The sequence below is a fragment of the Malania oleifera genome, chromosome 6, assembly GCF_029873635.1.
Source record: "Malania oleifera isolate guangnan ecotype guangnan chromosome 6, ASM2987363v1, whole genome shotgun sequence".
Classification (NCBI taxonomy): domain Eukaryota; kingdom Viridiplantae; phylum Streptophyta; class Magnoliopsida; order Santalales; family Ximeniaceae; genus Malania; species Malania oleifera.
This window is the reverse complement of record NC_080422.1, coordinates 102,442,093-102,458,456: the sequence shown is the minus strand read 5'-3', so window position 1 is coordinate 102,458,456 and position 16,364 is coordinate 102,442,093. Positions and strand designations below refer to the sequence as shown.

The window sequence follows — 16,364 nt, the reverse complement described above, 5'->3', positions numbered from 1 at the left end:
TGCCCACAAATAAGGATCTATATACTGAAGCGACCCTCCGCCGAATGCATTTTATTCAGGATGAACGTTCATTGGTCTGGCTTTCAAGGGGACCAAATGATGAAGTAGAAGAGGCTATGGCAGAAGAAGCAGCCGCGGCGACAGGAGAACCTAATATACTTGGTGAGTATATGGACATACCTAAGGGTAGTGGACCGTCAGATGATCCCATTCTGCAGCGCCTTGATAGGCTCGAGTTGGCGATGAACGCGCGCAGAATGGGATCATCTGACGGTCTACTACCCTCAGGTATGTCCTGATTCAATGGAGCAGGGGATGAACGCACGCTTCAGTTTTATGGAGGAGGGGGTGGGTGCACGCCTCAATGGGTTTGATGCACGCCTTAATTCCATGGAGCGGGGGACAAACACTCGTCTTGATAACATCAACTCAAGTCTGGCTACGATTCTCGATCTTCTTAGACGAGGTGACTAGGACCCCTCTTTTGATGATGATCAAAGGGAGAGATGTATGTTGTTGAGTTGGTGTTTGGATTGGTGTTTTGATATTTTGGTGTTTATTTTGTTGAACTATCTTGCTATTTGATATTGATGATGTTTGAAATTATGGGATGGTAATTTGTTGGTATTTTGTTGAACCATGTTATTTATTGATGAGTACTACTGCCACTATTGACATTGCTTATGTTATTTGGTATCGATATTGTTGAGATACTGCTGCCATATCTAAAATGAGTGACTTGTTCAAAATGAACTTCAGATGTGTTGGATATACTATCCCTCGATGAAAGTTCAGTAATTGCTTGCTAGTATATATTAAATGAACTTTATGAAACTTACAAGACTATGGATGGTTATTATCATACCTAATATGCATACAGTAAGGGGGAGTAAATTATCACATCTTTCAAACATTATGCATAAATTGAGGGGGAGGTTTAGATTATATCCTGTAAGAACACCAATGGTTTGCCAATATCAAAAAGGGGGAGATTGTTAGCCTGAGTGACTACATAATCCTAAATGACATGTTTTGATGATAACAACTCATTAGTGATTCAGTGCTAAACTAATTGTTACAGATCTAGTTAGCACAAGAACAACATGAAGATACTAGATCAAACGCAAGATCAGGTGAACAATTTGCTTTCAAAAAACTAAGTGGGTGGAGGAGAAGGCTAGAGAAATTGATAAATCGGGATTTAAACTTTGGTACACGGGAAAAGAAAAATATAAGAATGGAGTAGGAATTATTGTAAACAAAAACTTAAAAGATAGTGTTGTTAATGTAAACTGAGTAGAGGATAGAATTATAAAAATCAAGATGATATTAAGCCAAGAGATAATAAATATCATTAGTGTTTATGCTCCTCAAGTAAGCTTAGTAAAAAATCTTAAAGGACAATTTTGGGATGATATGGATGGTATTATACAAGGCATACCAGGGACTGAGAAAATATTCATAGGAGGAGAACTAAATGGACACGTTGGAAGGGATAATAAAGGTAATGAGAAAATAAATAGAGGATATGGATATAGAGACAAAAATGAGCCTAAGGAGAAGACTTCGCTATATCATATGATTTTATTACAATGAATACTTGCTTCAAGAAGAGAGAAGAACACTTAATAATAACCTTTAAAAGTGGACAAAATAGAAGTCAAATAGATTTTTTTTTTAACTAGGAGGGCAGATCGTTTATCATGCAAGGATTGTAAAGTATTTCAGGTGAAAGCCTAACCACACAACATAGAATCTTAGTGTTAGATATATGTATTAAAAAATGGAAGAAAAAGAATAAAATAAACCAATGTAAGAGAACTAGGCGGTGGAACCTAAAGGACAAATATTCTTTGGAGTATATTAGCTAGCTCTATTAAAAAGATAGCAAAATAGATTTTAGGTGAATCAAGGGGAAGATTCTCAAATAGCAAAGAAAGTTGGTGGTGAGGTAAAAATGTCCAAAAAGCCATAAAGACAAAAAGAATTTGATATAAAACATGGCAAAAATGTAGAAACATGGATAACTTTGAAAAGTATAAAGGGGCAAGAAAAGATGCAAAAAAGGTCATTAGTTAAGCTAAACACAGATCATTTAATAGTTTGTATGATAGATTAGATACAAAAGAAGGGGAAAGAGATATATTTAAACTTGCTAAAGCTAGAAAAAGGAAGAGTAAGGACTTAGAAAATGTAAAATTTATAAAGAGTGAGGATGATATTGTCTTAGTTAAGGGCGAAGGCATAAAAGATAGATGACGAAATTACTTTAGTAAGTTGTTTAATAAAAACCAAATAGAAGGCTTAAACTTAGAATTGACAAATGAGGAAAAGATTAAAAGTATTATATTTAAATTAGAGTTAACAAAATTAAGTTTGCACTAAAAAAGATGAAAATTAAAAAAGTTATAGGACCGAATAACATCCCAATTGAAGTTTGGAAATGCTTAAGTGATAACGGAATTATATGGTTAACTAATTTATTAAACACAATAACAGAAATTAAGAAAATGTCAAATGAATGGAAGAAAAGCACTTTAATACGTATATACCTAAATAAAGGAGATACTCAAAATTGTAATAACTATAGTAGAATTAAACTTATGAGTCATACGATGAAACTGTGGGAAAGGTAGTTGAACAAAGAATAAGGCTACAAACGAAGGTTTCAAAAATCAATTTGGTTTTATGCCTGGGAGATCTACCACAGAAGCTATATATCTTTTAAGAAAAATTAATGGAAAAGTTTAGGGAAAAGAAGGGGAACTTGCGTATGGCATTTAACATATGATAGGGTACCTAAGGAAGTTCTATGATGGGCTTTAGATTTAAAAAAAAAAAAATGTGTATGCAATAAGTATGTTAATGTCATTAAGGATATGTACAATGGAGCAATGACTAGTGTAAGGCTATAGATGGAGAAACTGGAGAATTTCTCCAATCACCATAGGTGTACATCAAGGATCTGCTTTAAGCTCTTATCTTTTTGCTTTAGTGATAAACCAACTGACTAAAAGCATTCAAAATGAGGTTCCATGGTGTATGTTGTTTGCAGATGATATTGTATTGATTGATAAAACTAGGGGCAAAGTAGAGACTAAGTTAGAATTATAGAGAGAAGTTTTAGAATCTAGGGGTTTTAGGATAAGTAGAAATAAGACAAAATACATGAAATGTAATTTCTGCAAAGGTAGTAGGAATATTGGAGACAAAGTTAAACTTGATGATGAAGAAATAAATAGAACTTGTAGATTTCAATACCTTGGATCTATTATGTAAGCTGAAAGACAAATTGAAGATGATGTAATGCATAGAATTAAAGCAGGTTGGATAAAATGGAGAAGTGTTTCAAGTGTGCTTTGTGATTGGAGAATACCCTTAAAATTAAAAGGAAAGTTTTATAGGATGGCTATAAGACCAACTATGCTATATGGATTAGAATGTTGGACAACGAAGAAACAGAATATCCAAAAAGTAAAATTTGCTGAAATGAGAATGTTTAGATGCATGAGTGGTACAACACTAAAAGATAAATGAAGGAATGAACATATTCGTGGTAAGTTAGACAGCTCCTATAGAAGATAAGGGAAAGACAACTCAGATGATTTGGGCACTTGCAACGTAGACAACATAGTGCGCCAATGAGGAAGAGTGAGTTAGTTACTATGGGGGGCAGTAAAAGCGATAGGGGTAGACCTAAAATAACTTGAAATAAAATAGCAAATAAAGATTTAATAGCCCTGAATTTGTCAAAAGAAATGGTCCATGACTATATAAATTGTCGAAAAAAGATTCATATAGCCGACCCCACCTAGTGGAATCTAAGGCTTGGTTTTGTTATTATTGTTGTTGTTGTTGTCGTTATCTTTAACTCGTTTATTGGCTCAATTTATTTACTAATTCTAAATGAGCTTTAGCCGAAATGAGTTTGAGCTAGAACTTGAGCTCAACTTAATGGGAAACTAGCTTTAGTTAAGCCAAGCTCGAGTTATATATATATATTTATATATATATATATGCTAAACAAGCTGAGCTCGAACAACACATTTTAAGTTTGATTCGAGCTCAAGCCAAGATCAAGCTCTCTTTCAAGCAACCGAGCCAAGCTCGAGCTTATCAAAGCTTGGCTCGACTTGGCTTGTTTGATGTCTTTAGCCATATATTCTACCTTATAAAGGTAAAATAGGTTAGATGACCGGCTTCTATAGATAAGGAACAGAGGAAAGACGAAATATTCATAGTAAATGAAAAAGAATTATAAAAAAAAAAAAAGGGAAATGAATGAGTTTTCGGGATTACAATTCTTCATTTTAATCACAACGGATGTTATTGTTGGCTTTATAGGTTTCATCCCGTTTTGATAATGACAAACCAAGGCATCTAATTGTGCTAATAAGTGTGTACACAGGTATTAAGGTATTAAGCATAATGACAGATGCAAATTGGAAAGCCATGAAGTGTACAAGACGATGATATTTGACTATGAACATGGAGCTTATAAAGACCAAGATTGAAGAGTATGGCTATGATTATGGAGCACATGAAGTCCACGCTTGAAGAATTTAAAGAATTATTTCAAGTATTTTGCAAATAGGACCTATGTGAGTACACTATCTTTGATTATATGAAGAAACTCATAAGTGACCTTAGTTGGACCCTAGGCACTATATTTCATTAAAAATCATTTTATAAATGTGCAAAAAGTATTTCAAATTATTAAAATCATTTTTGGAATGAAATACTTCAAAACAAGATTTTCCAAATCACCTTCCTTTTTCTACCGCCGCATTGATGAGCGATTTTCTCAATCAATGACTTCTCATCTTCAAAAATGCTCAACACGAAAGTTGTGGGATTTTTTCTTAGCTTTCTTTTGATATCAAGATCGCCCTATTTGGAGTTCTCTAGCAAAAGTTATGCCCCAAATACCGAAGGGTGTTCGCGGGTGAAATTGCCCAGAAATTCATACGACCAAATTAATTACCCAGAAATTCGGGCGACCAAATTCTCAATTTGGCCAACCGAAATTCGCGGCAGAAGCATTGTAACGGCCATAAAACGGCTAATTTTTCAAATAATTAATTATTTTCAAAGCCCAACGGCCATAAAACGTCTAGAAGACCATCTTGCCTATAAGTACAAGGTGTTTAACTTGTTTTAGCAAGAGAAGGAAAGAGATATACATCTAGTACACACATCCAGGTTTTTTTATCCTCATTTGAAAAGTCTTTTCAAGCACTTTGCAAATTCCTTGTTTATCTTTCAAGTGCTCACCTTCTAGAAACTCCTTGAGCTTCATTCATAATCTTTTGAGAGTGCATTAGTGTTGCATTCTTATTGTACTCATCAACTCCATTGAGGAGCACTCATTGTACAACATTTTATTCTTCATTCTACAACGGCGGTTCGGGTGTGAATCGTGTCAAGTAAGGGTATATTACTTGAGGAGGCATCTCCGCCTAGTTAAGGAAGGATTGTAAAGGCATCTCCGCCTAAGTAAAGGAGGGATTGTAAAGGCATCTCCGCCTAAGTAAAGGAGGGATTGTAAAGGCGTCTCCACCAAGTGGAGGAGAGAGGTAGCTCCGCCTATTGAAGGAGCGGATAGTGAAATCCTCAAGTGGTTTTCTTGAGGGAAGGATGTAGGCTGGGATTGCCGAACCTTATAACAATACGGGTTCTTATTCTCTCTTCCCTAATCTCTTTATATTAAGCACACTTAAATTTGTTCATACTTATTGTGAATATTGATTGATTGCCGAACCTTGTTAAAATGCGGGTTCTTATTCTCTCTTCCCTAATCTCTTTAAATTAAGCACACTTAAATTTGTTCATACTCATTGTGAATATTGATTGCGTTTGAGTAGTTTGATCACGTGCTAAAATTGTGAGTATAATTGTTAAAGTATTTGCATAAATTTTTTAATACCAATTCACCTCCCCCCCCCCCCCCCTCTTGGGACTACACCATTTCTAACAGTTATATTCTTCTAGAGAAGATAGCACAATGAATTAGTGCTTATGCACCTCATATAAAGTTAGCTAAAAATATTAAAAGACAATTCTTGGAAGATGCAAATGTTATACATGGCCTAGCGAGGGGGAGAACTTCTATAGGAACGGATAAGTCACATAGAAAAGGATATTAAAGGCCAAGCGAGCACATGTGGAAGATACAAATGTAAAGGAAAAAATGATAGTAATATGAATTTTAGAATTTTCTATACAAGTGTGAAACCAATAATTCTATAAGACTATAACAATGAATACATATTTTATGAAGAGAGGCCAGCACTAATAACCTAAGAGTGGACCAAAGAAAAAAAAACAGTCAACTAGCCTTTTGCTTAATTAGAACAGGAGAAAGATGATCACGTATGGATTCTAAAGGGTCTGTTTGGTATCATTGCTATTATCTGTTTTTGGCAAGCTATTACCAAAAAAAATAAATATAGAGATGTAGTTTTTCTGGCTTAAATCAGTCATTTTATGCACACTGCTTAATTAAAATTAAACAAAATGAGCATATAAATTTAAATATAATTAAAACAAAAATATACATAAATTTCAAAAAAATGTATAAAAAAGAAATAAGTCAATTACAAAATATTTTAAATATTTTTCATTTTTTTCATGTACGATGAGATTGTTATTGTCAAGTGAATTTTTAAAATAAAAAAATTAAGTAAAAAAATTAAAATTATTTTTATTTTCATTGTAGTATTTTTAATTGAATTATTAGCACTTTATTGTTTTAATCATATTTTTTAAAATATTATTTGATTTAAAGACGAAAATGAGCATTTTTAAATTTTTTTAATTTGTTTTAGCTTTACAAATAACCAAATGGGTTGTTGGTTTCTGATTTTCATTTTCTAATTTTTTACATGAGGCAGCATAGCCCCCCTGTCCCCCTTTTTCTTTTTTTTCTTTCTTTTTCTGTTCCCTTATAAAGGCATATGAATGGTAAACCATATTTTCTTGAGGAATATGTAAAGGTTGGTAGTTGTAAAATGCTTCTACAGTCTTCCACAATATTTTTATTCTTTCTTCTTTTTTTTCTAATAATTATTAGTTCATATCATCTATTTGCAAAAAACAAAGAACAAATCCAATATACACCAAACAAATATATGATTTATTTCAATTTGTCTCTTTTTTTCTCACATATATTACTATTGCTTAACTTGATTGATATATTAAAGTATTAAAATAAAAGGGTGTCCTGATTATTTTTGTCTCCAGATTCTCTTGCAGCTCTCTAGTTGTGTTCATGATTGTGTTCTACCAAAAAAGATAACATTGTTTTAAATTTCTTTTTCTTTCCATTATGTCTTTAATGTAGGCTCCTCCAACCAGTAACCCTACCATTTTTTTTGGATCTAGTGTTAGATATATGCATTTGAAAATAGAAGAGGACGGGTATAATAAATCAATGTAAAAAACTAGGTGGTGGAACTAGATAGAAAAAAGAGTGATAAATGTAAAGATACAATGACTAATGGACAAGATTGGGCAATAGAGGATAATGTATATATGGAATTGTATGACTAGTTCTAATAATTGTGGCTGAATTTTTTTTATATTTGATGGTTGAAATTTTTAAGACATGAATTTAATTTGGTATTATGCTTATTAGGTTTTTGTGTTGGAAATTTTATTATTCTTCATATTGTTCATACAAAGGTTAAGGTAATTTTTTTAAATGAAAAAATATAAATCCAATATACAACAAACAAATTTATGAAGGGGATTCCCCTCTTTGGTTTCATCTTTGAAAAATGTCAAATTTATCCATATAACTACCATTAATTATTCCAAAATCCTCCTTTAACTACCCACAATTATTCCAAAAAAACCCTCATAATTATATCAAATTTATCCCTATAATTACTCATAATTTTTTCAAAAGATCCCTATAACTATCTACAACTATCCTAAAATGCCCTTATACTATTTAATTTTTCATTATTTTTCGAATAATTTTTTAAAAGTTTTAAAAAATAGAAAGTCATAGAGCACACACATAGTGTATGCCCATGGATAGTAAAAATAAATAATATCAAGAATAACATTTGTAATAAATAACAGGTATTGCTAAAAATATTATTCAATAATAATCATAGTAATAGCAACAATAATTTTGAACTTTATTATAATTTTAGCCACCATTTGGAACATATTAAAAATGAGTATTTATTATTAAAGTACTTAAATTAAATATTTATGTTAATAAATGATGTGTGGTTTACACCTAAGTAAGTATTTATTTTAAAAAATAATTTTTAAAATAATTTTTTTTAAAAAGTTCTTTTTGAAAAAATATATTTTTTAAAAAAGTACTTATCTGAAAAAGCATTTATGATAATAATCTCAAATTAACTTTAGATAAGTACTATTTTCAGATAAATATTTTTTTATGTGGTCCCAAACTATACTTAGTTCTAGCGCGATTCATTATAATCTTTAGCGGCGGTTTCCTCCATCACTGTAATACATATGAAGACAGCCACAGAGAGAGAGAGAGAGAGAGAGAGAGAAAGAGAGAGCTCGATGCCATTTTCTTCAATGGCCTCCAATTGCTTGATAGGAAGCTTGTCCAGGGAGATTTCCATTTTCTCGGGAGCTTTCCAATAAAAGTTCACTAAGAAAATAAGAGCAGAACCCTAGACCAGAGACTCCCATGTGTGGAGCAGCAATTGGGTAGTCTTCGGCGCTCCATTAGACTTTAACAGCGTAACTTGATCAAAGAATATCTAAAAATAATTTTAAAAATAATTTTTTTAAAAAAGTACTTATCTGAAAAAGAATTTATGATAATAATCTCAAATTAACTTTAGATAAGTACTCTTTTCAGATAAATATTTTTTTTAAATATTCTTTTAGATGTGGTCCCAAACTATACTTAGTCTAGCGTGATTCAATATAATCTTTAGCAGCAGTTTTGGCACCAGTAATAGTAGACATTCTTTGATCAAGCTACGCCGTGAAAGTCTAATGGGGCGCTGGAGACTGATTCACGTGCGAGTGGAACACCCAACTGTTGCTCCACACATGGGAGTCTCTGGTCTACAGTTTTGGTCTTATTTTCTCAGTGAACTTTTATTGGAAAGCTCCCAAGAAAATGGATGGGAAAGTGGAAATCTCCACAAGCTTCCTATTCCTCTCTCTCTCACACACGCACATTTAATTTAAGAAAATGGAGGATATGACGAGAAGCGTGTGTGTGCGTCTGTCTTGATGTTTTTTACAGTGATGTAAAACACATCAAGGCAGTGATGTATTACAGTGATGGAGGGTATGACGAGAAGCGTGTGTGTCTGTGTCCGTCTTGATGTATTTATTATAAAAGTATTTAAATTAAATATTTATGTTAATATGTGACGTTTGGTTTACACTTAAATAAGTATTTATTTTAAAAAATAATTTTTTAAATAATTTTTTTTAAAAGTACTTTTTGAAAAAAATATATATTAAAAAAAAAAGTACTTATCTGAAAAAGTATTTATGATAATAGTCTCAAATTAACTTTAGATAAGTACTCTTTTCAGATAATATTTATATATATATATATATATATATTTATTTATATGTGGTCCCAAACTATACTTAGTTCTAGCGCGATTCATTATAATCCTTAGCGGCGGTTTTAGCACCGGTAAAAATAAATTTTCTTTAATCAATTTACACCCTAATGGGGGCTCATTCGCATGCGAGTGGAGCACCCAATTGCTGCTCCACACACGGGAGTCACTATCTAGGATTCTGCTCTTATTTTTTCAGTGAACTTTTATTGGAAAGCTCCCAAGAAAACGGATGGGAAAATGGAAATCTCCCTGGACAAGCTTCCTATCAACCCATTGGGGGCCATTGAAGAAAATAGCATCTCACTCTCTCTCTCTCTCTCTCTCTCTCTGTGGCTATCATCATATGTATTACAATGATAGAGGGTATGACGAGAAGTGTGCGTGTATCTGTCTTGATGTGTTTTACAGTGATGTGGGGTATGATGAGAAGCGACCTTCTCTAATTCGGCGAAGACATTTTGCCAAGATTCCCATGTCAAACCAAATACTGACATTGACATTTTGTATACATTCCTGGAAATCTTATAACATGAATCAAATAAATATTCCCATGAGGTCGGTACCCTATCTGGAATGTCATTCTATGGGATTTTTTTACTCCACAAAACAAATGCTCCATAAAGATATGGTAAGGAATGAACGCATTCATGATCAACTAGGCATAACACCTACAGAAGATAATAAAAGGGACGGAGCAAAAATAATTTGGTCATTTTGCAAAGTAGATCAAATAATGGTTAGTGACAAAGACTTAGATAATAGTGGAGGCTATAGGAGGGGAAGAGGCAGACCTAGAAGACTTGGACCAAGGTAGAATATGTAAAGATTTGACAGAATTTCAACTTTTTAAGAATATTGCAATAGACATGCACAATAGTGTAAAAAGATACAGTCAACACCACCTAGGCAAGCTTAAGGCTGGGGGGGATGGTGGCGGTTGTTGTTGTTAGTAAGCACACTCCTACATTCTTCAACAAAAATTTAGAAGCATCTATATTGAGCTTTCTTTTGGCTCCCTTTTCAAGGGAAAACATTTTTTTCTATTACGAACACTAGTAGCCTGCAACTATCCTTAATTGTGTATGCATACTATTGAAAGGGTTTACCTATAAAAAGGATATCAGTTGACAAGTAGAGGGTTTACTCCTTGCCACATAAAGTTTTATGGTCCAAATGAAACAAAACCAATTTCAATAGTCAATAGTCATAAATAGATAAATACCTGCTGCAGGAGTATCACAGGAAGATCCACCAAGTCACAGTTATATCTATTCATAAAACAGATTTCCTCTGAACTTCCTCTGAACAAGCCAACAGTATTAGGAGCACCTTCCCCTTCTACATTGATGCAATCATCATTAACCACCACCTTAGTCCGAAACTGTGACTTACCATTCTTCACTTGATTAACATCTGATGTTTGAGTTTGGCAACCCCCACGAAGAACAGACCGAGGAATATTCATGAAAAGTGTCCATGAAGACGTTCGAGAATGCCATGTGGGATGAGATAACAAATGAAGATATGGGGCCCTACCCACCTAAAAGTATCCAAAAAGGGTGGGAAATCTGAGGAAAGGGAAACAAAAAAAAAAAAACATAAAAGTAATACTTTATTGTCCAATACAATAACTGTGCAATGAGAAATCAGATCAATACCAGATTTTCTAGCTCCGCAAGCACTTTGCTTGAAAAGATCCTATGGGCTATAGACATGCAGAAATGGCCCAGAAGACCAAACCCTTCCTTCCCAAGATGACTCAATAGCTGAGTTCTACCAGTACCAGCAGAAACAGGTCTATCATATGCTTTTACAAGCACATGTTCATGGAAAATCTGTTGCAGATAAATTTCATAACTAATGTGATTAGGAAACTGTGACTTCTTCTTAAAGTTATCATGTTCTCCCTCTGCTAACTTTGCTCCATCAAATGAGTCCATAGGTAAAAATACAGTTTCTGTATTTTGGGTGCCTGTACTTTCAGCTGTTTGATCAGCTTGCCCAGATGGCACAAGTGATATAAACACAGAAGCTCCCTGGCCTATGCTCAATTGTAAATGATTTTCTCGTATTCCACTCACATTGACTCCTAAAGATGGGTTAAATGCTTCACGATTCACTAAATCAAATACCTGGAGATAGACGAGTCAAAAGAGATCAGTAAATAATGAAATAGCACACATAAGAATGGAGTAGAAATGAATATAAAAGAACTAACCTGTTCATCAAAGATTGCTTGATGAACTTCACGGAGTATTGAATGTGTCTGCTTAACAGACTCATCATCACTTACAGATTCTTTCCTAGTTTCACCAGAAAGATGCTCATTCGATGAATATGTTTTAACTGCACTGAACTTCCCAGGATTATGACCTGAATGTGCTCCAAGAAATCCAAAGCGAAGATAGCGGCATGAATTGGGGGTTAAACAGACAGCCAACATGCCAGCTGCATCACGGTCAACTCGAACTGTAGATATAGAAGATGGGCGGAATACAGCTGCTGGATCGTACAATGAATTATCAAAGAGATCAATGGAGAATCCTTCACTACCAGGAGCAGAAGCCACCAAGCGCTGCCGTTTAACTTTCCAATTCTGCTGCAGTCTATCCGCTTGTCAGGAAGTAAGTAGAGAGTGGACATGAACGCAGTCAATGAAAATAGCTACTAAAATGCACTTGTCATCCATGTTAACTTCTTTCATTGAACTAGCAAAGAGCATCTAGAGAAAATTTAACAAGCAATAATCTTTTCAACAATTTTTTAATATTTATTAATGTCTACAATCACAAATTGATGGTAAGGACTAGCCAAGTCTTTGAAGCTGTATATATTCAGATTATGTAACTACAACCATTAAAACGACAAAGGAACAGATCATTTTGATGAGATCTGACAGTATTATATTTTTCAAACAAATCTAAATTACAACCGATGCAATGCAATCAATGGTTAATAGGTACATAAGGCATACTGACCTGATGAGGGCACCATAGAATCTTGCTTCCCTACCAACCTGTTGCTCCAAAGCTTTGGCAGACTGCTTAAAATATTTACTAAGATGCTGTAAATAAGAAAATATAAACATCTAAGAAGAGCATCACAGGAAATGATATCTATAGAAAGCATCTGTCAGACTATGACTTCACAAAAAAATACCATCACTGCAGAAATTTTAATTGCATAGTCATTCACTTATCCTTAAATAAGTAAATGTTATGTGCTATATATTACACATTTGATGAATTTATTTAAAAAAAAAAAGTGCGTAGCTTTTATTATGCAAGTAAAAAGCAGTACCCGAAAGCATTGTAGCTTGGTTGCAGCAGACACAGCAAGGTCAGATAGAAGTTCGTTGGGTAATTGCTTTGGCCTAGTCATGCCTGCCACTGTTACTGCATCATTGGCTTCCACCTAGACATAGCAAACTGAACATAAATAACAAAGCCACTTCTCATTCTACTTGCATGATTCTGGTTACCATTTTCCTCTTTCATGTGGGTATGCGTATGTCATTAAATCAAGCAAAAACATTTTCAAATTAAAGCACTAAGATGTAATCCAAAATAAGTCTTCAAGTTTTAGCTCCAATGAGTAGTCAATTAGTGAGGAAAATAACTGAGCTTCTGCTTGGTATTTGATAAGTGTAAAGAAATCGGAAACCATGCGCGAGAAATTTCATTTTTTTTTTTGGATGACATGATTCGGCTTCATTTTGTTGAGCTTGTAATTTTCTAGCTAGAAAAAAAATAAATAAATTTCTAAACTTTATTATTCAGTAACCAAGCAAAGCATAATTCACTTCCGGAACACTCCAATCCAAAATCACAATGCAAGAATGCATTGCAAGCACAAGATTCAGTTATAACAGAAACAACTCACGGTGTTTATAAGATCGATGATGACTGAGAGCTCTTGGTGAGCCAACTGCAAATTCTCGACCATGCTCTGCCAAGACCAGGGCTGCGCCGAGCTCTCCTTCGTAGAACTCTTCTTCTGCTTCTTGTTCGAGTCCTTCTCCACTGCCCATGCGAAGTCAATTCGCCGAATTAGAGAAAGTCGCTTCTCATCATACCCCACATCACTGTAAAACACATCAAGACAGACAGACAGAAAAACACACGCTTCTCGTCATACCCTCCATCACTGTAATACATATCAAGACAGCCACACACACACACGCACGCACGCACGCACACGTCGAGAGAGAGAGAGAGTACGAGGGGAATCTTTCGATGCCATTTTCTTCAATGGCCTCCAATCGCTTGATGGGAAGCTTGTCCAGGGAGATTTCCATTTTCCCATCCATTTTCTCGAAAGCTTTCCGGTAAGAGTTCACTGAGTAAAAAAGAGCAGAACCCTAGACCAGAGACTTCCGTGGCGGAGCAGCAATTGGGTGCTCCAGTCGCACGCGAATCAATCCCTATCAGGGCGTAACTTGATCAATGAAAATCTATTTTTACCGGCGCCAAAACCGTCGCTAAATATAATGAATCGCGCTAGAACTAAGACTTAGGATCACATATAAAAAAATATTTTTTAAAAAAAATAATTACTTAAAAAGAGTACTTATCTATAGTTAATTTGAGATTATTACCATAAATACTTTTTCCTATAAGTGTTTTTTAAAAAATATATATTTTTAATAAATATGTTTTAATTAAAAATAATTTTTAAAATAAATACTTATTTAAGTATAAACCAAACATCACTTATTAACATAAATATTTAATTTAAGTTCTTTTATAATAAATACTAATTTTTAAGACGCTCCAAATGACGGCTAAAAATTATAATCAAGTTCAAAATTATATGTTATTATTATGACTATTATTGAATAATATTTTTAGCAATACTCATTGTTTATTGCAAATGTTATTCTTGATATTATTTATTTTGATTATGTGCATGCTTTACGACTTTCTATTTTAAAAATAAAATTAAAAAATTATACAAAAAATAATAAAAAATCAAATAGTATGAGGTCATTTTAGGATAGTTTTATATAGATATAGGGGTTTTTTGAAAAAACTATGAGTAGTTATAAGAATAAATTTAACATTATTATAAAGGTGTTTTGGAATAATTTTGGGTAATAAAGGAGGATTTTGGAATAATGAATGGTAGTTATAAAGATAAATTTGACATTTTTAAAAGATGACACCTAATAGGGGAATCCTTTTTATAGTAGTGTAGATTATCATCATTTTTTATTGAAATATATTACTAAAGGTTATTTTACAATCTATGCTAATATGTTAAAATAAGTCGTTGTGCCATTAAAAACCTCCAAACACGATTCCTAATTTTTCAGTTTTACAAATTTTAATTATAAAGAAATATTTTGATTGGCTAATTTACTTACACCTATAACTTTTATTGGTTCATCCAATTATTTAATGTATTTAAATTTTAAAATAAATAAATTTAGTTGATCTCTAGATAAAGCTGTGAGTTCATTGACGAATCTCATAAATATATGAAACCTCTCTCGGTAAATCTTCGTCGACGAGACACGTATCTTCGTTGACGGGTCAAAGAAGGATGTTCGTCGACAAAGCAAGTTGGTTCGTTAACGAACCCCTGCTGACTCCCTTTTTTAAAAAATCATTTTCCTTTTTTCCTTCTTTATTTTCCCTTTTCCTCTATTATTTTTCCTGAATAAATTTTCGAGTCTCTACATTCTCCCCTTCTTATAAGAATTTTGTCCTCGAAATTTGCTAATTGTTACTGATCATATCACTAAATCACAACTCATTTCTACCGAAGAGTTGTTAGCCACCCATATAGTGGCCCTGTCCCAAATTTATTAACTATCCTCACTTATGACGAAGGAATACCGTGGTTACACACAATGTCTCGAGAGATTATAATAGTATACAAAATTCTCCCAAAGATCATCCATATACAAAACCGTAAATAACTAATAAACTAAACAACTTATCTTACCTAACTTGCAAACAAAATCAATATTTACTTGTTTACCGCTAAACGTCTCTGAACAGCTCAGGATACTTCTAACGTATTTTTGTCTCTAACTCCTAAGAAGCCTCCTCAACTGCGTGATCTTGCCACAGCACCTTTACTAATGGTATGTCCTTAATACGCAATTCCTGTATTTTTCGATCCAGAATCTAAACTGGTACTTCCTCGTAAGCTAAAACATTCCCGATCTCCAAAGATTCATAACTTATCATGTACGAAGGATCTGACACGTACTTCCTCAACACTAATACGTGAAAAACATCATGAACTCGTAACAATGTTGGGGGTAACGCCACTCGATAAGCAACTGGACCAATCCTCTCCAGAATCTCGAATGGCCTAATGTACCAAGGGCTCAGCTTGCCTTTCTTTCCGAACCTCATCACTCCCTTCATTGGAGCAATTCTCAAGAATATCATATCACCGATCTCGAATTCTAGCTCCCATCGATGAGTATCCGCATAACTCTTCTGCCGTCACTGGTCTGCTTTAATCCTCTCCCTGATAAGCTCGACCTTCGCAGATGTTTGTTGAACCAATTTCGATCCCAAAATCTGTCGCTCGCCTACCTCATCCTAGTACAACAGAAATCATCACCGGCGACCATATAAAGCCTCAAATGGTGTCATCTCGATACTCGTTTGATAACTGTTATTGTACGCAAACTGTAAAAACCCCAAAAAGATATATAAAAGATTAGCGGATTGATTTTCAAAAAATAAATAAAAATTAAAAATTAAAAAAAATTAAAAATAATAATAAAAAAAAATAAAAAAATAAAAATTATATATTATT

The 16,364-nt window shown here is 33.6% G+C and overlaps 1 protein-coding gene across 1 annotated transcript in view; it reads right to left on the bottom strand.

Annotated features, from left to right (window-relative positions):
* LOC131157231 (mediator of RNA polymerase II transcription subunit 17) overlaps window positions 1–14,084 on the bottom strand; it is a 28,465-nt gene extending 14,381 nt beyond the window's left edge. Inside the window, exons 1-7 of the mRNA XM_058111217.1 lie at window positions 13,805–14,084; window positions 13,467–13,668; window positions 12,885–12,998; window positions 12,563–12,648; window positions 11,803–12,190; window positions 11,243–11,716; window positions 10,807–11,124 (exon numbers count right to left, since the gene is read on the bottom strand). Of these exons, the coding sequence (XP_057967200.1) occupies window positions 10,807–11,124; window positions 11,243–11,716; window positions 11,803–12,190; window positions 12,563–12,648; window positions 12,885–12,998; window positions 13,467–13,668; window positions 13,805–13,893 (1,671 nt within the window). The 5' untranslated portion in view covers window positions 13,894–14,084. The remainder of the gene's footprint in view (window positions 1–10,806; window positions 11,125–11,242; window positions 11,717–11,802; window positions 12,191–12,562; window positions 12,649–12,884; window positions 12,999–13,466; window positions 13,669–13,804) is intronic.
* Window positions 14,085–16,364: the final 2,280 nt, after the last annotated feature.